General features: G+C 54.2%; 6 protein-coding genes across 6 annotated transcripts; 3 read left to right on the top strand and 3 right to left on the bottom strand.

The window, feature by feature from the left end:
• Positions 1-1,606: 1,606 nt before the first annotated feature.
• TRIREDRAFT_63909 (uncharacterized protein) lies at positions 1,607-2,968 on the bottom strand (the record flags this gene model as incomplete). Its single annotated transcript, XM_006966240.1, has 1 exon — positions 1,607-2,968. A coding segment is annotated over one exon (1,362 nt), but the record flags the coding sequence as incomplete, so codon positions are not given.
• A 1,615-nt stretch (positions 2,969-4,583) lies between these two features.
• On the bottom strand, positions 4,584-6,179 carry TRIREDRAFT_79031 (uncharacterized protein; the record flags this gene model as incomplete). Its single annotated transcript, XM_006966239.1, has 3 exons — positions 4,584-4,655; positions 4,714-5,833; positions 6,082-6,179. 3 exons carry the CDS (start codon positions 6,177-6,179, stop codon positions 4,626-4,628), a joined length of 1,248 nt encoding a protein of 415 aa, XP_006966301.1. The 3' UTR covers positions 4,584-4,625.
• A 488-nt stretch (positions 6,180-6,667) lies between these two features.
• Positions 6,668-8,597, top strand: TRIREDRAFT_122428 (uncharacterized protein; the record flags this gene model as incomplete). The annotated part of the gene is made up of 4 exons (XM_006966344.1): positions 6,668-6,961; positions 7,035-7,223; positions 7,357-8,238; positions 8,484-8,597. The coding sequence occupies exons 1-4, from the start codon at positions 6,698-6,700 to the stop codon at positions 8,595-8,597; spliced, it is 1,449 nt and encodes a 482-aa protein (XP_006966406.1). The 5' UTR covers positions 6,668-6,697.
• A 3,485-nt stretch (positions 8,598-12,082) lies between these two features.
• Positions 12,083-15,422, top strand: TRIREDRAFT_49232 (N-terminal binuclear Zn cluster-containing/DNA binding domain-containing protein; the record flags this gene model as incomplete). Its single annotated transcript, XM_006966343.1, has 3 exons — positions 12,083-12,581; positions 12,720-13,675; positions 13,740-15,422. The coding sequence occupies 3 exons, from the start codon at positions 12,083-12,085 to the stop codon at positions 14,931-14,933; spliced, it is 2,649 nt and encodes an 882-aa protein (XP_006966405.1). The 3' UTR covers positions 14,934-15,422.
• Positions 15,423-17,562: 2,140 nt separating this feature from the next.
• TRIREDRAFT_63395 (uncharacterized protein) lies at positions 17,563-18,959 on the top strand (the record flags this gene model as incomplete). The annotated part of the gene is made up of 4 exons (XM_006966342.1): positions 17,563-17,718; positions 17,847-18,029; positions 18,163-18,267; positions 18,477-18,959. Coding segments are annotated over 4 exons (927 nt in total), but the record flags the coding sequence as incomplete, so codon positions are not given.
• A 779-nt stretch (positions 18,960-19,738) lies between these two features.
• On the bottom strand, positions 19,739-21,516 carry TRIREDRAFT_63678 (uncharacterized protein; the record flags this gene model as incomplete). Its single annotated transcript, XM_006966238.1, has 4 exons — positions 19,739-19,939; positions 20,021-20,491; positions 20,556-20,692; positions 20,751-21,516. 4 exons carry the CDS (start codon positions 21,514-21,516, stop codon positions 19,739-19,741), a joined length of 1,575 nt encoding a protein of 524 aa, XP_006966300.1.
• Between the last annotated feature and the right edge of the window lie 749 nt (positions 21,517-22,265).

Here is a 22,265-nt window from a genome sequence, read left to right as displayed (position 1 = left end):
TGCGTGCTCCCACTCCGTCGCTAAGAACAGGAGAGCGCACTCTCTCACACGGCCCTCCCAAACGTCCAGGTTGTCAAGTAGCATTTCCCCAGACGCAGGAGGGCAGACGAGGATGCTGGTCCATGATCATCGCGGCGACTGCTTTGTGTAGAGGCCCTGAACCACCCAGCAAGGCAGCCACGCTGTTGAATATGGCATCTGGTGCAACTATCGGCGCATCAAGGCGTCGACGCTGGAGCTTTGCTGCCACCTCTGCCAATGCATCTTCTTGGCCCCTGAAGTACGCAAAGAGCATGTCAAAGATGTCGTAGTACATCCCTCCGCTCGTCAGGAACTTGGCGAGTCCTTCCAGATGTGAGGCACTAAGCCCATTCTTCCTAGTGTCGAGGATGTCGAACAAAGTATCGACCATGAACCCGTCCAGCGTCAATGTTCCAAATTCTTCGTCACTGTAATTCGAACGACTGAGGCGCTGGAACAGCACATCTTCAATGCTTTCCAGTTTGGCCACGTAAATTGAATTGTACATCTCATCCTTCCAGCGTCGAAGAGTGTTCGAGATAATCTCTGCCCTGTCTCCCAGAGGTGCTTCCGTCTCTTCCCCCTCGACACCGTCTGAAACGCTCAACCTGATGGACTCAACCTTTGCAGTCTCTGCCAACTCTACGAGCGCCTTCCTCATCTTCTCCGGCTGCTCATAGAGCGGTGCCGTATCGACGACTTCGTAAGCCCTCAACCACAGCGGACGCTGACGTGCCAACTGTTGCAAGCGCTCGCATGTGGCTGCCGGCAAGTCCAGAATTGTCCTCAACAGCGACAAGACGCTCACTCTGGTGTCATCGTTTCGAACACTGAGGCATTCAATTAGACCCTTTACAATCAGCGGACTGTACTCCGTCTCGGTCCGGTTTTCTGCAACCTTCCATACAGTGACTGCTGCATGTTGGTATATGTGCCTGTCCGGGTGGTCGAGGAGCTTTGAGAAAAGCGCAAATGTAGAAGGAGTCCATCTTGGCGCGTGCCAGAGGAGGCTCGTCGTTGCAAGACACAGGTGGAAAGCCTCCTCTTCGTATAGCTCATCGTTGTAGTCATCGATGAACTGCCGGGACCATTCAACCACAAAGTCCACCAAGCTCGGGCTGACTCTCGGGCGAGCTGAGAGTCCGTAGACGAAGGACATCCGCAGGCTGGCCTTGTCAGGACCCATCATGCCAGCCGCCTCACGCAGCAATTCTTCTGGATATTCTGGTTCTCCCACCAGACGTTGCACCGTTTTTGTCGAGATATCACAATCTAGGAAGAGCCAGCCCTTCATCCTGGTTTGCACAGACTGGCGAATGTTCGCAAAGGAGGCCGGCTCATATGCCCTGCTGTTAACCTCCGCTAAGCAGTGCATCGTTAATCGTAGGTGAGCGGGCCCAAGCAGGTCCCTCGGCTCTTGCTCCATTACCTGGAAGAAGCGGCACAAGGCTCTTTCGTCCCTTTGTAGCTGAATGATGCCGGAAACGAAGCGCCAGAAGACATCATAGCTTGGATTGTACTTTTCCCTGAGCAGAAACGCCTCCGTTCCAACAGGGGCTGTATCCTTGCCCTCATAATCAAAGACCATGAGATCCTTCTTCAACATCCAGTGTTGGACAAAGAACTGCGCGGCAAACAGCTCCTGGAACGTTAGATGCAGAAAGTGATAGCTTCGAGTGGCTGGTGTTAGCGGTCCGTCTGAGGTCCTCAGAAAAGAGAGCTTGTCCAAGTCTGTAAACCATGGCTGTGCTTTGGGTGTAGAGAGATGACTCGTAATGTTACTCTGCACGTCATGGAAGCTTCTGAGAAAGGCCGGGTCGAATTCAACAATGCTGTTAAAGAGTCCGGTGAAAGAAAGAGCCTGGAGGGCATTGATCTCAGCCTGGCACAGACGTTTGACATCGTCTGGATAAGAAGCCTGTGCTTCATGTTTCAACACCGGTTCATCACTGCCTTCGCGACGCTTCTCAAGCATCTCGACATCCTTGTGCCAAAGCGACGTCTCTATGGCGTGGTAAAGCTCGGTCATAGTCTCTGGGGGGCTATTGCCATCCAGCGTCCCGGCCATCATGCTGTAGCAGATGGCGTCGAGCTGGATGGGAATACGAGCCAAGCCAGCCACCACAGGGTGGCGCTCGATGAACGAATGAACCTCTGTTGCGTGATCGCCGGCATGCTTCTCGATGTATTCCTTCACTTGGATCGGATAGAATCCAATTGTTTCGAGCTCCAAATGAATGTCCTGGAAGAGCTCGCGATTGACACCACGCGGGCGAGCGGTTATGAAGACCCGAGGCACATTGATTAGCTTGCGAAGCAGTTCGTTGCCGGCAGTAAACAGTTCACGATAGACCTCGTCAAAACCGTCTAGTATAAAGAGCGTCCTGCTGGGGTCCTCCGTGAACGATCTATCCAGGGCCTCGCCGAGCGTGCCCTCTCCGGCCTTTTCAGCATCGGGGAGCGGCCCACTCAGGAGATTCGCGATGCTCTGTCCTCCTAAAAAGAGGCTGCTTTTGATCTGGCGTAGCGGGATCCAGATGACACGGTCTATGGCCTCAGCCCACATATCCTTGTAGAGGAATTCGTACACCATCTTCTTGCAGAGCGTCGTCTTTCCCACGCCGGCTTGGCCACGGATGAGGATTCGCATGGGAATATCACGAGAAGAGCCGTCCATCGCTGCGCCAACTGATACACCGTTTCTCCTCTCGAATAATGTTTCCAAGTCGACACGTTCCGACTTTGGCGGCTCCCAGATATCCAGGCGGCGTAGGATAGAGAAGGGAGACGGCGATGGAGTGTCGGAATCCGTTCCTAAAGCATTGTCCCCGGAGGCTCGAACAACAGCGAGGTTGATATAGCACTCGTCCAGGGATATTCTGCTGCCGTCGAGGCGTTCGATCCTCAACAACTTGAGGTCCTCATCGGCATAATGGTCTCGAAGCATCTGGTCGGCATAAAACTCGCGGACTCTGTGACACTTTCGCCATGCATTGTCCAGCAACTGTCTTCGAGGCTGCTGACTTATGACCCTCGCTCGTTCAACGTCTGAGTGGTAGACTTTGCGGCGACGGTACCTTGGCAAGTTCGGAGAGTCAAGCTGCGGTGACCTGGTAACGAGTCGAGCCCATTCTAGGACACGGCAGGATTTGGTTCGACTCGCTTGGGCGGTTATGAATGCCTGCAGCACGTCGCATACTTGTTCATGGTTCAAGCTCCTTGCCATCTCAAGCTGTGCACAAAGACCGCAGAGAAAGCCCTTGACTTCTCGACACGACAGATCGGGGTGCCGCAGCAAAGCCTCCAAATGCTTCGGGGCATTCGCCCAAACCAAGCCATCAGTCGCCCGCAACGCAATATACCAGTCTTTGGGCTTCTTCATCGTCTTGAACGCCTTGTCAGTACCGGGCGCATCCCCCACCAAGTCGCCGCACGACTTGATGACCTCGATGATGGAGCTGATCAGTACGGGCACCTCCGTCAAGTCGACCAGTCCCTCGACAAGTTTCGATGGATCAAGAGACGAGACAGAGCCAGCAACCTTGGCGCCGCCCATGAGAGTCTTGGCAACGCTGCTTCCAATCTTTTTCCAGGGGCTCACGTCCGTCGGGATGGCCAGCAGCGCCTGATACGAGTAGCTTGCGGCCTCTGCGAGACGCAGCTCTTTATGGTACCTCAGCTTCTCCAGCCGCCTGAGCAAGTTCTGCACTTTCACATCAGCGATACCCTCCGCCTTGACTTCGTTCATCGCATCCAAGACGGCGGAAAGCGCACGGATGGAGGTGTACTTTGTCTGGTCGTGGGCGGCGTCAACGGCCCTATCCAGCGCCTTTTGTATGGACAGCATGGCGCTTCCGAGATTGAGCTTTGTGCCAGCCAGGCCCGTCTGGCGGCAGTGCAGGAAAGCCTCGAATGCGCGCAGAAGCTCCGTGTAGACGATCTTGCCGTCCACTGCGGCGGCGGAGATGACATTGTGGAATGTACCAAACAGGCGCACATAGTCGTCCACATTGACCAAGGACGCCAGCGGAGTGATTTCAATGGCATATGTTTCGCTCGGGTTCTGGGTAAACTCGTCAATCATGGACAGTTGTAGGGCTTGTTATGCTTTCAGGTCTTTCGCGGAGCGGGCAGTTGGCTGCCTCCCAACAACATTCTGGGTTGACGGCTGTCCCGCCAGGCTGAGTCGATGACAGAGATCATTTGTGGACGTCGGACGGCGGAAGCTCTCTGTTGACCCTGCCATCAGATTTGCATGGTAGAGCAAGTTTGCTGCTGTCGTGAGTGGCAGGATGTTGGAGCAAAGTTGCGAGCTGTGATTATCCCGTGACAGCTGCAGCTTGGTGTTGGTGGGTTCTTTCAGCTCCCAATTAATACCTTGGCAATGGGATATCCCGCGGTATTTCAGCTCTGTATCCCAGCGATACAAGGCAACGATCCAGATTGTCAGTGATGGCCATCTTCTGAGCAGGTTTCCAGTATTCTCAATCATGATACTGAAGGCTATATGTGGAATTCAGGAAATATAGATGGATGTATTATGCATTCCTCTATCCCGCGCATGCTTGAAACCAGTCATCTATCCCAACTCTCTGCGGCTTTCTTCATGTCCGTCCGACCTTGAATGATAGAATCTAGAATAAAGTTAGCATCTATCTCTCCCATAGCTGATGTACATGGGTTACCACTCACATCATTCTTCCCTACCGCGACAGGATCATCTTCAGAGACCCTCATGTTTCCAACTCCTTCCACAAATGCAATTGGCGCGTCGCCCATCACCTTGCGAGCGACATCGCCCACTGTCAAACCCTTCCTTACCAACACACAGTCTCTAAAGACAAATTTGGATTCGGACGCTCCTGAGCTGAACGTGGTCGTATTTCGGACGGGGAAAACGGGCACCAAGCCGAGCAGCTCAGCTGCCTTGGACAGCACCTGCACGACTCCTGTAGATCCGAAGCGGTACAGCACCATATCCTTGAGATTCTCTATTCGGTTCCGGTTCTTTTCGTCGAGTTCCTTGAGGCCGCCGCCCGTGGGGTCGCCCTGCTCGATGAGGTCCTCTCTCGTGTCGACAAACTCGCTTCCCTCCACATATTTGATGTATCCTTGCTTCGCCATCTTTCTCAGGAAAATCTCCGAGATGGCCGAGCAGAGAACAACAGTATTGGGGTCCTGCATCTTGGCAATCTTGGCGATGTTCTTGTCCGCGTCGGGATGGTCGATCTTGTTCAGCGCTATTACTGTCGGGAACTTTTCGTCGATGAAGCAGTTGACAATGTGCTCAATCGTCTCGTCGGACCACTCCTCCAGCGGCTCCTTGACGCCCGACCGGTCCAACGTCCGCTGCACCGTTACCGGCGTGGATCCGTAGCCGGAAAACTGGTTCTGTAGTGTCTCGACGGCTGTGGCCTTGACTGCGATATGCCGCCGCTTGATGCCTCCCCATTTCTGCATCAGGTTGCCCAATATCCACGCCACAATCTCGCTGCGCAGCCAGGCAATGTCGACCGAAGGGTCGTAGCCTCTCGTCTCCTTGCCCTCGGCGTCGACCGTCCCGGACGCATCAACGACGTGAATGAGCGCATCGGCATGTCGCAGGTCGTCCAAGAACTTGTTTCCCAGGCCGCGACCCTGATGCGCACCAGGCACCAGTCCCGCAACGTCGAGAAGCTCAATGGGCACCGACCGTCGACCGTCGACGCAGGAGCCGTAGTTGGGCTTGCACTTGTCTTGTAGGTTGAAGCGCGCACATGCGCAGTCGATCTGGAGGTATCCTATCGCTCGCTGAGGATCAATGGTGGTGAATCTGCCGCATAAGAACCAAGACGAGAAATGTCCATGTCAGCTTGGCGAGCTTTTTCATTTTGGTTTTCTCGAGCGGAATGGGGTAGGAGGGCGACTATTTACGGGAAGTTGCCTGTAGGAAAGGTGGTTAGCAGCAGCGTACGAGTGCATCAATCAGGCAGAGGAGTTGTGGCGTGTCTGTCGCTGTCGCGTCCACGTTCACGTCGTCTTTCAGATACTCCAAGCTGGTGGCAAATGAGAGGGCAATACTGACCAACTTTGGAGGAAGCATCCGTTAAGCTGTTGAGCATGCTGCTCTTGCCGGCAGAAGGCTTGCCTACAAGCCCAATGAGGGGATCGCGAGGCATGGCGGGGTGCGCGGAAGCTCGATTCAAAGGGAGAGTGAATACGTATCGGTTTGATGATGCTAATGAGGCTCTGAAGTGAGGGAAGCGTATAACAATGGGCTTATCAATGAAAGATATAGACGTGCTTGTAGAAGTTCGCCGAAGTGACACCAGGTGAGATATCGTAGAAATTATTCAGAAAAAAAATGGACCGACGATAAAGTTGGCGCAAGTGAGTGGACGCTTGTTGATATGACGATCAAAGTAGCCGCTAAGCGCAGCTGTTGGGAAATCATGTACCAGCTGGGGAGAAATACCTGGCAGGATCCCAGTTTTCACGCCAAGAGAAAGGTACTCTTCGTCGACCTCTACAAGCCCCTCCAAGCCTTGCATCTCCTTGTAGTACTAGGTACTTTCAACGTTCCATGTTGAGCACATGTCAGGACGACTCTTTGTTGACGACTTCATCCTCAGGTAAAGAATCTCGCCAATAGCGGTGATCATCTTGACATCAAGCCGACCTCTTGTCGTACTCCGAAATGGCGCAATTACCGATTGAGGCTTTCCCAGCCTGGGCCCTTTTGAACAATGTCGACTTTGTGGACGCAGAGATACGGAATATTGAAGGCAAAGGGTTCGGCCTCGTCGCCAAGCATGATATCACAGACGAGAGCCGCGATGCTTCCGGCCCAGCAACGATCCTTCGAATACCGCGAGACCTTGTCTTATCTGCCGAGGCAGTAGAGGAGTATGCCAAGGTCGATCAAAATTTCAAGCAGCTGCTTGATGTTGCTGGGCATCAGGTAGGTACCGTCAGGTTCAGCTGCACTCATGGTGACGGAACCTTCATGACGACAGGTGCTGACATCTGGAGAGAGCACCAGGGGCGATATCATGCTATATTTGTTGACTCATCTCGTTCAATCAAAAGCAACGTCTCCAGGTACCAGGGCGTTTGCCTCGACGCCATGGACTGAGTACATCAGGTTCCTGCCTCGGCCCATCCCCGTTCCCACCATGTGGACGAATGACGAGAGGGAACTACTCAAGGGGACTTCTCTCGAGGTAAACTCAAATATTTCCCCAATCATATATCAACCTATCGGGGGATTTCTTGCATTTGACCGTCCAATGGCGGGTCGTAACGCACGAGGTTGTGCCATGCAGTTATTGCTCAACGCTCACAATCCCTATACAGGCCGCCGTGAGTGCCAAGCTATCTGCACTCTCAAGCGAATACGACAAGCTGTGCGAAGAGGCATCAGCCCTATCCTTCTGGAGCACCCTCCTCTCTGAATCTGCAACGCTGGAGGATTGGGTCTTGGCTGATGCCTGGTACCGCTCGCGATGTCTGGAGCTTCCCCGGGCCGGTCATGCCATGGTACCCGGACTGGACATGGCAAACCACTCGCAGAGCCATTCGGCATACTACGATGAAAGCTCCGATGGCGATGTAGTATTGCTTCCGAGACCAGGGTCAAAGATTCCAGCAGGTGCAGAGATTACCATCTCATATGGAGAAGCTAAACCGGCAGCTGAGATGCTGTTTAGCTACGGATTCATTGACAAAGACTCGACCGTCAAAGAGCTCACATTACACCTTGAGGCATTGCCTGATGATCCCCTGGGGAGGGCCAAGTTTCACATCTACAAAGGGCCACCCACTGTACGACTATCGATAATCAACGACAACGTCCACTGGGCCAGCCCGTTTCTGTATCTTCTAATCCTGAACGAGGAAGATGGCCTTGCGTTCCGGGTACTGCAAGACACATCAGGCGGCCGCCAGTTGAAACTATTCTGGCAAGAGGAAGATGTCACAGAGAGGACGGGCGAGTTCGAGACGCTGGTGCAGAACCACCCTCTCCACCAAGTGTTTAAGCTTCGCGCAGTTGCCGTGCTGGAGGAGCGGGTTGCGATGCAGCTGGACAGAATCTCCTCCGGGCCCTCGTACGGGGCAACGGAGCAATCTCACGCGGCAGCAAACGAGCCCCGTGGGGAGTGCAGGCTAGCGGCTGAGACCTTGCGAGATCTCGAAACCCAGGTCCTGCAGGGTGTGGCACAGGCGCTAGAAAACGAGGTACGGATGCCCTCTTCTTTTGTTGTTTATTTCATGTTTGTTGTGAGACGGACAGGCACCCCAATCCCCCCCTCTGCTGTGATACTACCTACATATTACTAGGTGTTCCTGCGGTCCAAGGGGCTCAGTCAAGTGGTCGACGGCGGCAGACGGCCATGCCCAAACAAGACCAAGTCCCCAAGCTTAAACGCAGAGCGAGGCCATTGAGAAAACGAATGCTAATGCAAGCACGTAATATTCTACAGAAGGCGAGGCTGCTTCAGGATGAAGCCGTAGTGACATATCTCGGGTCGACGGAAGACGTCCAAAACGAGCAAGCGCCTGGCCCGGCGTCCAATGACGATGACGAGTTCAGCTAGGCGGCCGGAATAGCCACGCGTGCGTGGGATGAACAGCCGGGGAAGCGCTGATTTGCCCTCGACTGTATGTATGCATCTGAGACTTGCTGGCACGATGCGGCAGCGGGGAGGGATCGACGGCTTCTGATTCATGGGGTTTGCGCCGGCTTGACCCGATGAAGGGATGATGGGGGATGTGAGGCATCTTGTCCCCTCTACTGGCTATTGCCTGTAGTTTACTGTGGCTTTGAGGCTTTGGTGTTGAATCTGTCCACCATGATCCCGCTCGAATCGACGAACTACGGTTGCGGAGGGAGAGGGTGGGAGCGAATGGACTAGCCCTGAGCTATCGATTGAAGAGGATCCAAATCGTGGCCTGAACATGCGATGAATGCGTTCCATGTTGCAGGAGATTGCCAGTGGCTTGGAAATCGCTTCACCCCCTTGATCATGAAGCTTTTGGGCGGACTCGGGAGCTACGATCATGTTCAAAGATCTCTTGATAAAGCCTAAAGTTGAATCTGGATCCAGGCCAACCCGTGATGTCCCGTTGTGCTTGGCAGTTAGTTGTATGGCATGACCAGAAAGCTGGGATGATTTTAGACTTCAAGCTTTTCCCTTGCGATGCACCCCATGTCCCAGGTTTGTTGCTAACGCTTTCCTAACCTTGGCATGGAGATGCCACTACCCCAAATTTTGGCGCAAGAAATACGGGGATCAAGGAGCGCTAGAGATGGCCATGGAGGATAATAGATGTGCCGACAAGACACAACATTGACAGTTGCCGATCTGACGATGACCTGGCACAGTGAATAATACCTGGAAGAGAAGAATAAAATGGGTGTGAACGTTGGACTGGTTCCCTTTGAAGCTTGAGCAAAGACACACAATTCCAGCACCCGGGAGGGCTTCAATTGCCAGCACTTGCAAAGGACAAAGCAGCACATACGATTGGCATCCGAGCCAACTCCCGTGTCTCGTGGCCTCGAGCTGGGGCTGTGAAGGAAGCTGACGGCATCCTGGCAAGGGTCCGGCTGTGCCGGCCAATATCCGCTGAACATGCACCTCCTCTAGGTAGACGCTCACCCGCTGGTCGGGGCGTTGAAGAAACACGCCGATTCCATTGCGGCAACAAGAGAGACTGATGGTCCAACTGTCGACTCTCCGGCAACGCCGTCTGCTTCTGCATGCGAGTCGGCTGGCGATGGAAGCATCACGTTGTTCTGCAACGGCTTTGCAAGTCACGTTGTCGAGGACAAGGACGAGTCGGAGGCGAATGACAGCATCGGTCGGTACCCGGGTGGATGTACACCGTGCCAAAGCCAGGTCAGGTCTGCAATGCGCATACGAAACGCCACCAGGCATGGAGGAGATTCCGCTCCGTGTCCAGTCCACCATGACCGTCGTCATCAGTTCCCGCTCTCCTCGTACGAACAGTACATACTTGCTTTACACGGTATTCTCGTCCAAGCCCTAAGCTTGCCAGGCAAAGAAGAAGGGCGAACGAGCTGCTTCCCCCGGCTTTTCCCACCCCGCACCATGTGCGCCTCAGGAAGGGGGGGCAAACCCGCGGGAAATCTGGGGTAAATCAGGCCACGAGTCCATGTTTCCCTCGGCGCTAGCTGTTGACAAGGACTAGGAGGCGTTGTTCTAGAGCGAGTTCGAAGAGTTCCTGCGTGATATGGCTTGGCAGCAGAAGGAGGGAAAAAAAGATAGAGAAAGGCCGGGTTCTACGGTGAGATTAACAGGTATCGGAATGGAAGAAAAGAGTTACTGCATGTCTGCATGTATGGCGATGGGACGGGCTGCTCGCTGTGAGTTGTTGGGGGAACACTGGGTTGCATTTGTTTCCCGACTTGACTTGCGCTCGACCTGAATCCCGCGTCAGACCCTCCACGCCGCCGTATATCGGAAGGGACAGCGCTCGATCTGACTGAAGAGCCAGCCCAAGTGGGTTCCGGATTGGCAGTGCGAGGTGCGGCGGTCGGGGCTAAAATGTCGCGATGCTGGGTACGGGTTTTCGTGTGTGCTGTCTTTCAGCGCGCGAGACAACGGTGCTTTGTCTCAGCGTCTTGTTTGCTGGAAATGGGAATGATGATAGTGATGACAACCTGCCATTATCGCCAAACAAACATGGTTTTCGCTCGGTATCGATGGCAAAACACTTGGCAAGCTAGAAAACCAGCTGGATCGTTAGTACAAGTCCAAAGTTGATCCCAGCAGCCATCAATCGCCAATGGCTAAAGAGGAAGAGCCGGAGTGGGGGGGCGACCCTCGCATCTTGTGGTGGCCCTACTACTACCTAGTAGGCAGTACTGTATACTGTACGTACGTACCAGGGGCCACTAGCCGAGCGAAGAAGATGAAGAAAAAGACGACCTACACACGTTGAAGAAGAACGAAACAACGTCAGGAGCCCACGACCCGAGGATAGACCCAACAGCGAGTTGCAGAGCGGTGGAGCACGGCCTAGTCAAGGGCGACGATGTGCCTCTTTAGGGGCGTGCGGCTTTGCCATCAGCAACTGGGCGGGCTGGCGTGGCTTTTGGTGGTGCTGGGAGGTAGGTACCTAGGTAAGTTAGCTGTGCATGCCAGCAGGTAATAGTAGGTACCTTGTGCAGCCTGCGGAAGACGTCGATGCGATGCGATGCTGCTTCTGCCGTCTAAACGAGGCACGAAGCGAGGCGTGTCATGATACATATGCACGAGTAATACATGTAAGGTAGATAGATAGGTAGTCACCTACCTGGTAGGTTCGCCGTCTGGGATTCGAGGGCCGTTTAACTCGCCATCGCCGGCTGGCAGTTGGTTGCAACCCTCGTGGGCGCGCCGAAGCTACAGGCCGCCCAGGCGCTGGTTAGCAGCGCAGCTTAGCGTCCGGGTCGGAGCACCCCAGCGGACAGTAGCGCTCGAGGGCGCTGCCTTACAGCAGCCCAGCAGCCCAGCTCCAGCGCATTGCATTGCATGTCATCTCACCGGCCAATCCCCTTCCCCGGGATTTGATTCATGTTGCCTGCGAACCTTCATGCGGCGCTCCTTTGTCCTTTTTTAGGCTCCACTTCGCCTTTCTCTGCCTCCTCGCTTCTGTTCCCTTTCCCTTCCATCTCATCTCTCACACCCCCACAATATTCTTTCGCGGCCGATCCGCATCTTTGTCGACCGCCAACCAGGAGAACAAACGCTTTTGTCTCTTCAACTTCGCATGACCTCAGCACTTCGCAACAACAACAACCACCACTGCTACTGCTGCTGCTACGACGTCGCCGTGCTTCTCGAAGAGCGACCCGACCCGAGCCTCGTCCAACTTTCCATAGTCCCTGCTGCTACCGCGCATCCTTTGCCATCCGCCCTGTTGCGCCAACCAACGGCTGGTGGGCGAAGCAAGCCCCGGTCCCCCAAGCGTTTGCTCCCGTAGAGCCTTGACCAACAACACTCCCGATCGATCTCTTGACCTCGTCTCCTCCCAATAGCATCTCCCAAGCGACGCTCGGATCGCTGCCGCCACCATGCCGGGCATCCTGCCTATGAAAGTCATCAAGGTGGGCAACAGCGCCCAGAGCCGCATCGCCCAGGCCTGCGACCGCTGCCGCAGCAAGAAGATTCGCTGCGACGGCGTCCGGCCGACATGTTCACAATGTGCCTCAGTCGGCTTCGAGTGCCGCACCAGCGACAAGCTGAGCCGGCGTGCTTTCCCGCGCGGATACACGGAGTCGCTGGAGGAGCGGGTGCGCGCGCTCGAGAGCGAGGTCCGCGAGCTCAAGGACCTGCTAGACGAGAAGGATGAGAAAATCGAAATGTTGTCGACGATGCACTCAAACAATCACAACGGCCCACGACGGAGGCCGTCAGTCACATCCATGGCCACGCCCGTGTCTCCGGATGGCCCAAGGGACTCGCCCACCATGAAGGAGGACACGTTCCGAGTGCAGGCTACACAATTGTTGCTGGGCGTCGAGAACTCAGAATCGTACTTTATGGGTTCTTCAAGCGGGCGCGCCTTTATCGGTATGTCCATGCCCTTGATCCTTTGCCACACATGACGTTCCCTTCGCATTCTCCAGTGCACATCGTATAGATGCACACGCATCGCTCTTTGCTCCCCAACGCCCGTGGCCTCAAATTCTGACGTATCTCTCTTTATAGCCTCCCTCAAGCGCAAGATGCAAGAGAGCGGCAAGCCATGCAGTGACTTTACCCCAGATGCCTTTCTACACATCCAAGGCTGCACTCCGCTCGTAGCCAAGCTGCCAGACCACATCTCCAGAATCCCTCCTCGCATCTTCTCGGACAGATGCGTCAACGTCTTCTTCCAGGAATGGGCACCCCTCTTCCCTGTCCTCCACAAGCCCACCTTTCTCCGCATCTATGAAGAGTTTGTCAATGACCCCGAGAGGGTCAAGTGCAACTACAAGCTCGCACAGCTCTACCTCGTCTTTTCCCTTGCCGGCCTCTCGTCCGAGTCTCCAGACATTCCGCAGGTGGCTGCCTGCGAGTACCAATGGACGAGAGCGCTCGAGTCTCTGATGCTTGAGAACACCATGAGCACGTTACAGTGCCTTGTGTTGGCTCTGCTGTACTGCACCGTTCGAGCCGACTATCGTCGCCTCCAGCACTACAAGTGCGTAGCCGTGGGCCTTTCTCACCGGCTGGGTCTGCACCAGAGCCAAAAGCGCTTCTCCTTTGGCGCCTTGACGCTTGAGACTAGGAAAAAGGTCTTTTGGACGCTGTACGCCCTGGACACCATGACGGCTGCCATCACTGGCCTCCCCAAGATGCTCAAGGAGGATGACGTCCAAGCGGAATATCCATCCGACACTGATGACGAGTACGTGACGGAGAAGGGATTCCTGCCCACGCTGCCAGGAGAGTTTACCCGCATCTCGAGCGCCCTGGCCCTGTTCAAGGCAACCCGCATTCTCGCTCGTGTCTTGGACAAGAACTATCCTGCGAGTGCCAGCTATGAGCTCTCATTGCAGCAGATGGGCGCCTTTGAGGCCGAGCTGGATGGCTGGTACCAAGACTTGCCAGCCCACTTGAGGCTCAACTTTGCCCAGGGCAAGCCGTCGCGAGATGTCACTGGCAGCCGGTCACCTCTTTTGGTAAGTGAAAGCATGGTATGGTTTCCAATATACTGAGCAAGGGGCTAACACAGACGGGCGACAGTCACTCACTTACTACTATATCCGCACCCTCATCTACCGCCCGGCCGTTGGATCCAACCTCGGCCCCAAGGCTGCGCCGGCACTCATTTCCATCAGCGAATCCAGCAAGCACATTATCCAGATTGCGCAGCTCCTGGAAGAGCGGAGCCTGTCCTTTTCCTTTTGCATGAACAAGTGCGATCTGCTGGCCGTGTGCGCTCTTACTCTCCTCTACCAGGCCATTGACCTGAAGCGCGACAGCAAGCTATTGCGCGAGGACGAGCGCCTGGTTAATGACGTCCTTCAGACGCTCCGCAAGAACCAGTCGCCGGGGTTTGTGGACCTGGAACGAGCCGCCAGCGTGCTCATCACCGTCACCGACCCGTCGTCGCCATCGCTGATGAACAAGCACGTCCGCAAGTCGTCGATGACATCGGGTCCCCGTCGCTCATCGCCTCCGACGAGCTTCCCCAAGCAAAACTCGCCGCAAATGGCCGGGCAGTTCCCGGCATCGGCGAGCGAGACGGACTTGACCCGTCAGCAGGACAAGCGCTGGATGGGCAACGTGGCCGTCCTTCAAGGCCCCAATGTAAATGGCCAGCAGGCGCCGTCGCGCCAGTCGTTTGATGGGCACCGGCAAGAGCGCCAGCCGTCGGTATCGCAGATGGCTAGAGTTTCTCCCAGCGCCCAGCCAAGGCAGAATCTCGACTATCTGTCGCTCAATGACGCTTCCTTCACGAACAAGCACGCCACGTCTCCCTCCGGCAGCATGCAGGGACAGCACATGGGGGTGCAGAACGGCGGCCAGGGCTACATGAACCACGGACAGCAGGGTGCCAAAACGCCCAACATGTCCAGCTCCGACTGGGAAGCGCTGGTTGGATCCATGGACAGTGGGATGAACAACGTGTACGACGTGATTTACGGAGGCGCCAGCATCGAGGCTGCCATGGCGAGTCACTCGACTGGCAGCGACTGGTCGCCAGACGCATTTGACCTAAGCAACTTCAACATTGGCGAGTTCGGAAGCAACCCGGCGCCGCCGCAGAGCGTGCTGAGCATGAGCGACGAGAGCCTCAGCTCGGGGGAGGAAGTTTCGCCTTCAGAGCTGGGGCTGAGCCTGGGAAACGTTGACTACGGCAAGCAGCTGCAGGGAGTCAACTACCACAACGGCGACGGATTTTCAACAAACGGGCTTCACGGGCTGTCCTTGTGAAGGATGGCGTGTCAAGTCAGGGGGGATGTTTTTTCTGTTTCCATGGCGCTATGGTGCGGTGGCGATATGAGGCGCTTGGTTTATCTGAAACTGCTTTTCGATGTAACGGTTCCTTTTCAATCAGTCGTTTTGCTGGGTTGGCGCACATGCTGGAGCGATTTGTTGTGGACTTTTCTGCTGCTTTCTTCTCGCGTTCTCTTGTGTTTTCTCCCTCTTTTTCCTTTTATGACTCGGCAGACCACAAGAACCCAGGTAGTGTGGCTTCCAAGGCTGCCACGAGGATATGAGGGATTACAAGCCTATTGGATGGCTGCCCGATATGGAGGATATGGATGGAATGGATGGATGGATGGATGGATGGAAGGGCGAACAATTGGAGTGCACATGTCTGTTGATTTCCATTAGTACATGATTTTTTTGTGGACGCCGCATGGTCTCGTTGGATCAGTATTACCACTGTCGCGACGAATCGAAAAGAAGTTTGATTGATCTCCGTGGTCCCTGATGCGTGATGCCTGATTCGTGATGGTTTGACGGCATCTTATCAGTGCATGAACCGGCATGTTGAATCAAGGCTACAAGTGCCTGGACCCCTACAGTAGGTACTTGCTTTACCCACCTGGTTGACGACGATGCGGGCATGGATCGATGACAGTACACTCTACTGCTAGGTAATAGTCCGAGTACATACAACAAGGCACTTGTCAAGCTGCATGAAAGACGCTTAAAGACCCTGCGTCGGAAGGACACGGAAAAAAGAGGAATTTTGCTACAAGCTGATGCAGGATGAAAACCCAACGGATGAAGCCAAGGCATGTATCTCCATTACGCAGCAAAGCACGTTTTGCATTGTTTGGTCGGCAATCACGGTACATATCTACTTTATGGGCCTTTTGACCCTTTTTTTTTTTCTCTCTGTTCTCTCTTGTCGTTTTGCCTCCTGATTCGGAAGAGGGAACTTGATCGGGACGATGACTCGCGGCTGTGCTGGACAGGGGATCAAGGAGGGAAGGGGGGGGGCGTGTATGAAGAAGGACAAGAAGACGAAGAAGAAGAAGAAGAAGAAGGAAAAGAGATATCCAGTTTATTAGCGGGTTGAAGGGTATTGTAACGTAGCACTTTGGGGAGCCCTCGAGCTTTGCGGTGATTTTCAGATGCTATGCATAGGGGCGTGGGGTGTGGTTTTGTAAATGACTGCGGTGAGGAGGAGCTGTTGACCTGAGGTGAAATGGAGGGGGAGTTGTGGTGCTGAATAAATAGGTAGGTAGTAGATACAGATGGGATTGTTTGTACTGTGAGAGTAAATGAGCTGAATGTATGTACGCATGTATGTGAGCGTGCTTTACTATCAGCCAAAAGGTGCAATTAAGGGAGAAGAGAGAGAGAGAGAGAGAGAGAGAGCAACAGATAAATAGTTACCAAGGATCAATATGAGTGGCGTGAGACGGGTGAGATGTTTACTTTACACTTGTCGCCGCCGGGAGACAAGGTGCTTATCGTGTCCGGCAGCTAAACTTGACATGTTGAAGCACACGTTTCTGCACAGAATAGTTACTATAGTAGTATTGTAATAATTGATTACCTTGATAGGTACATGCTCGTACGTTGGCAACTGGACAAAACAAGATATAAAACCGGGTGGCGACACGACACCTTGTTCAGGGGCAACTAAGAAGCAAAATGATATTAACCTGATAAAATTCTCAAGATGGGTCACCTCGGGAGGCGCGCATGTGGTTTGATTCCCATGGCCTCTTTTTTTCTTCTTCTTGGTTCATGCCCACTTGATGATATGCGAGATTTGGGAAGCCTCTATTTAGTGGATTTCCCTTGTCCTGAGCGGCTCTATGTTTAGATGCGGCGTGGATTTTGGTTTCTGGACTGGTCTAGATGGGATGGATGGATGGAGATGCCATTTCTTTCGTGACAGCGTACAAGTACAAAAAGCGAGATGGCAAAGAATGCCATGTATTCCCTCTCTCTATCTCTCTCTCTCTTTTCTCTCTCGGACTTCTTTTTCTCTTCTTCCTCGCCTTGTGTGATATAAATCAGTAAAAACCCGACCTGATCGCTCTACAGCACCCCGAGAGGCAACAACAGCAGCAGCAACAACCATCGGAAGTCCGGACTTTTGAGCTGCGACTTATATCCGCCCAAACGACACGGGTTTGCCCTTGCGTGACGACGAGACCAGCTGGACAAAGTCCGCCACCCTCCTCCTCCTCCTCCTTCTCCGTCTTCTTCTTCCACTGCATCTCCAAATTATTAATACCAAAGATACACAAACCGCCGTTATTGTGTTTACCCATTCTTGCTCTCATTTCATTGCTGTATCTTTTGATCTCAGGTACTCCAACCGGAGGAAGTCATAGAACAAGACATATACATAGAAGGAAGATCTGAAGATGACGACGGCTTCTGCGGAGAGACAGCCCTTGATGCGTCCCCTCCACCGCAGCATCACCGCCCCAAAGCGTATGTTCCTCCCATACGAAACCAGTTTCTCTCCCATCCACTTTATCAACCATTTCCATCACCATCATCATCATCTTTATCATCATCATCAACAACAACAACAACAGCATCACACACTCCACGAAAACTGACAAACAACAATAAACAAACAGCCGCAAAATGGGCCTCGGCCATCCCCTCCCGCCGCAACCCCTCGCGCTCCCTCCCGCAGGCCATCGCCCACCGCGGCTTCAAGGCCCTGCTGCCCGAGAACAGCATGGCCGCGTTCCGCAAGGCGGTCGACGTCGGTGCGCATGCCCTCGAGACGGATGTGCATCTTTCCAAGGATGGCGTCGTTGTGCTTTCTCATGTAGGTTTGCTGATGACTTAGACAACATGAGAATGAGAATGAGATGAGATGAACTCGAGAGGCTAATGTCAAGTACCTTATCATTATAGGATCCCTCCCTCAAGAGATGCTTTGGCGTCGATCTGCTGATCAAGGACTGCACCTGGTCCTACCTCTCCAGTCTGCGGACGCTGCAAGAGCCGCATGAGGCGCTGCCTCGACTCGTCGATCTGCTAGAGTATCTCGTCTCCGGCCCAGAAACGGAAAACATCTGGATCCTGCTAGACATCAAGGTGAGAGAGAAAGCAATCTTTTGTTCCTTCTTTTTTTCTCTCCTCCCTCATGGCTCGTATCCGTCGTCTTCATGTGCTTTGCAAGACTTTTTTGCTGATTATCGACTTTGAAAACCCTTGTCTTTGTCTTTAGATCGATGACAATGCCAATGACCTGCTGAGGGCCATCTCCTGTGCTCTGACAGAAGTCTCGTCTGCGACTCCCTGGGACGAACGCATCATCCTTGGATGCTGGAACGTAAGTTTCACCCCTCGTCTTGCCTTCAACACCTACCCCTTCATCTATCTGAATCCATCCCCCTTTACCCCCAATACTCGCCCATTTCCAGACTCAATTCATCTTCATCCCCCTCCCCTCACCCTCCCCCCCTATCCACCACCCCTACGCCCGTCATCATCACCATCACAACATCTCCCACAACTAAGACAACAAAGAACTAACATAAGAAAAAAAAAACACAGGCAACATTCATCAAAGCCGCCCTCCACCACCTCCCCTCCTACCCCCTCGCCCACATCTCCACCTCCCTCTCCTACTCAAACCACTTCCTCCCCATCCCCAACCTCGCCTTCAACATGCTCCAGCTCATCCTCGTCGGGCCCCTCGGCACATGGTTCCTCAAGAAAGCCAAAGCCGCCGACCGCCCCGTCTTTGCATGGACCGTCAACCAGCCCAAATGGATGGAGTGGTGCGTCCGCAAAAACATTCCCAGCTCCTGCTCCTCCTCCTCCTCACCTCCTCACCCCTTATCATCATCGTCGTCATCATCGACGTCCTCCCTCCCAGACGACAAAGGCAAACTCGCCGCTCTTCAATCTTCTTCTTCTTCTTCTTCACCATCTTCATCACCCGCCCTCATCGACGGCGTCATCACAGACAACCCCCAACTCTTCCTCCAAGTCTGCTCCCGCATCGAAGACGACCTCGACGACGACGACAAAGCACAAGCAACCTCGAATTCCTCCAACAACAATAAGAACACCAGCGAGACCGCCATAGTATCCCGCCGCCCAAAGACCAGCAACAGCCTCGGCAACATCTTCGGCGCCCTCAGGTCCGGTCTCGGCACCACCTCCACCGTCATCCTCGTCAACGCCATCGCCACCGGCTTCTTCTGGTACAGGCGTCTGCAGGGCCGGCTGGACAAGTTTGACGTTAGCTTTTTCAGGAACTTTCAGGGGTAGATGGCCTTTCTCTCTCTCTCTCTCCTCTTGAACTAGAATTCTCCTTTACTGGTTTATTGTTTCATTTTTCCAAGTTTGGCTTTTGGCATTGCATTTGATCGCCAAGCGGAAAAAAAACGAGTTTGCTTGCGTTTAGAATGAATTGCGTTTTACATCCTCATTGACTGATAGACAAGACGACTCAAATCAAACAATAGACAGCGCACGGCGGAACAATACAGCATAAATCATCATCAAGTCGTTGATCTTCAGAATTCTCACCATCTATGTACATGCTCTACCTCACTACTTGCTCTGCCCTCTCGCCGTCTCGCTCACTTTCGCGGCGGGAGAGGAGCAACCGTTTGTGCTAAAAATCCAGTCCGTTCCGTCCAACTCCAAGTATGCCCTTCTGTCTTTTCCCCTGCCCGCTTTTCTGTTCGCAGAAACCACTCGTCAATAAAGGGGAGTACGTAAGGTTCAGGTAGTAGAAGCAATAGTGATCCAAGTCCCTGCAACAGAAAGCCGAAGCTGAGCCCAGTGGCTCAGATTTCCACGTCAATCTCCAAGTCCAGCGCTCCAATAACGTCGTCATCCATGATGGGCTTGTGGATCGTCGGCAGACCCTTGTTCTCAGAGTAGTGCTTCTCTTGCAGCTTCGCCAGGTGCGGCAGTATCTGAGATGACGAAGGGCCCTTGGTCCCGTTGGTCGCCGCGGCCGAGCCGTTGTCCTTTGGAGCTTCTGGCTTCTCGCCCACCTTTTCGTTGACGTCGTGCACGAACTTGGCCTTGGTTCGTAGTCGTCGCGAGTAGTCTTCCTCAATGACCTCGCCGCGCTTAAGGGCCATCTCGATCTCTCGCGCCTTGGCCTTTTCTTTGAGCTGAGCCTTTCGGACTGCCTCCTGGTTGAGCCGACGATTCTCGCGGTTACGTTCCGCCAGTCGGTCCTGTTCCGAAGAAGCTTTGGTGGCCTCTGGGTTTTTCGACGGTCCCAAGCTAGTTTTGAAGGCAAGCCGTTCTCTACCCAGCTTCTCCAGTTCTGCTTGGAGCTCCTCAACCCTTTGGTCGTCGCCTCGCCGGGCCGCTTCCTCCACAAGGTTGGCCAGCCGCTGGCGTTCCTGTGGGTCGAAGCGTTTACGCAGCTCGTTGCGCTTCGCCAGTCTAGCCTTGATCTCCTCATTCGTCCACTTGTGATTGATCAAGGCGTTAATATCATCAATCTTGTTGACCAGGAATTCTTTGGTAGGCAACGGGACACCATCGTTATTGCACGTCACTTTGTATCGGTTCAGCTCGGCCTAGGTCGTCACTATGTTAGCATGATGGTTCGCAAATGAGGAAATGCGATTCAGACAACGGTACCTCTGTGAACGAGCCACCTGACGCTGCAATGAAGGGGAATTCTTTTACGGCCTTGCCGTGAGCAGCCTTGACGTATTGGTCGGTTACGAAAGAGCCTTGAGGGCCGTTTAAAGCGTATGGTCGGCTGGTTGTAAATCCTGCACAGCATCGTCAGCACATGCAGCAAGCGACGATGTCAAACAAAAAGAAACTCACCCTTGATCAGAGCCATGCGATACTGCTCGATACCCGTCTCGGGGTGCGGCCCCAAAGCGATGCGGATGTAGCATCCGGTGATGGCCGCCTCGAAGCCAGGGGTAGAGCAAACCTGCGCAAACTCGTTGCGGCCGAGACGGACCCTCTCGAAGTCGCGAAGCTCCGGTGGCGGCAGCTCCCTAGCTGCAGCTTTCTCCGGCGAGCGAGTGCGCGTCTGTCCAAACTCATCGTCACTGTCCTCTGGATCTCTAGACTCACGGCCATCTGGCGACACGTCATCCCTCCGCCTCTCTCGGTCCTCTTGTCGTCTCTGCTTCTCGGCACGAGCCCGGCGAAAGGAATCAATGGCCGACTCGCCGCTCTTGCCCGTCTTCGTCCTCGATGCCTTGCGCAGGCCGTCCTCGAGCTCAGCCGTGTCGGCGCTGCGCTTCTTTTTGACCTGTTTGCGCTCCTCAATCTCCACGTTGTTGACCATCTGTCGCAAAAGGCGGTTTTGTCGCTGACGCTCTATCTCAGAAACTCGCTCCGCGATGATCTGCTCTCGCTCGACTTCTCGCATGGCCATGATCTCGGCCTTTTCCGCCTCGCTCATGAACATGCCGTCGACAGGATACTTGTCATCATCGTTGGCACCGGCGGCAGGGGCAGAGCGAGTCGTGCCGCGCGCAGGCTCCGCATCGGAGTCGGACTCGTCCATCGAAGCTGATTCTAGGGAATTGTGTGAAGGAGCATCGGATCTGAAGAGAGAAAGATGGGACAGTCGCATGTTAATAAATGCTCGATGGCTGACGAGGAGGGGAATTGACTCCATTGTGAGGAGAAACTGAGCGGCCGCGACGTCTATTGTTCGCTCTGAATGACCCCCCAGTTGCTCGGCAGCACAATGTGAGGCGGAAACGATTCACTTACGCCTCGCCCTCATCCTCCGAATCGTCCTGTTTTGATCGCCGCTTTGACTTGGTCTCTGGTGATTTGGGCGTCTCATCCTCGGAAGCAGGCGGCGGCGACGCCGAGGGTTCTCGGCTCTCGCTCACGGATCCCTCCTCGTCCGAGTCACCGCCCGCAAGAGCAAGGAGCTCGTCGTCGATATCGGCCATGATGGAAGTCTTGCCGTGGTCCCGACAGTCAATGGCCAAGAGATGCCTTCAGGGGGTGAGAGTAGTGGCGAGAAAGCCCGACGATGTTGACAGCGTTTGATGAAAGCAAAGCAAACGCGACGGCGCTTCGGTTCGAGTCGGTGGATGAGGCGTCTAAGCGCCAAAGGCAGCAGAGAATGATAGAAAGAGAAATTATCACTGTTTTCCCAATCCCTGTGTATCGCTGTCGACGTCTTTCTGAAGCACGGGATTCGCACGGCAAATGAGCCAGCAGGAGAGAATAAAGGAGAGGGAGGAAGAGAAGAGAGAGAGAGAGAGAGAGAGAGACGCCTTAGAAACTCGGCGGCCAGCCTTTCCCAGCGACTCGCTACTGCTTCGCCTGCCAATTAACGCGACCAGCGCTCTCGTGGCGGAAAAG

This window comes from Trichoderma reesei, assembly GCF_000167675.1.
Source record: "Trichoderma reesei QM6a unplaced genomic scaffold TRIREscaffold_12, whole genome shotgun sequence".
Taxonomy (NCBI): Eukaryota; Fungi; Ascomycota; class Sordariomycetes; order Hypocreales; family Hypocreaceae; genus Trichoderma; species Trichoderma reesei.
Note: the sequence above shows the minus strand (reverse complement) of the source record. Positions and strands in the feature narration are given on the sequence as shown.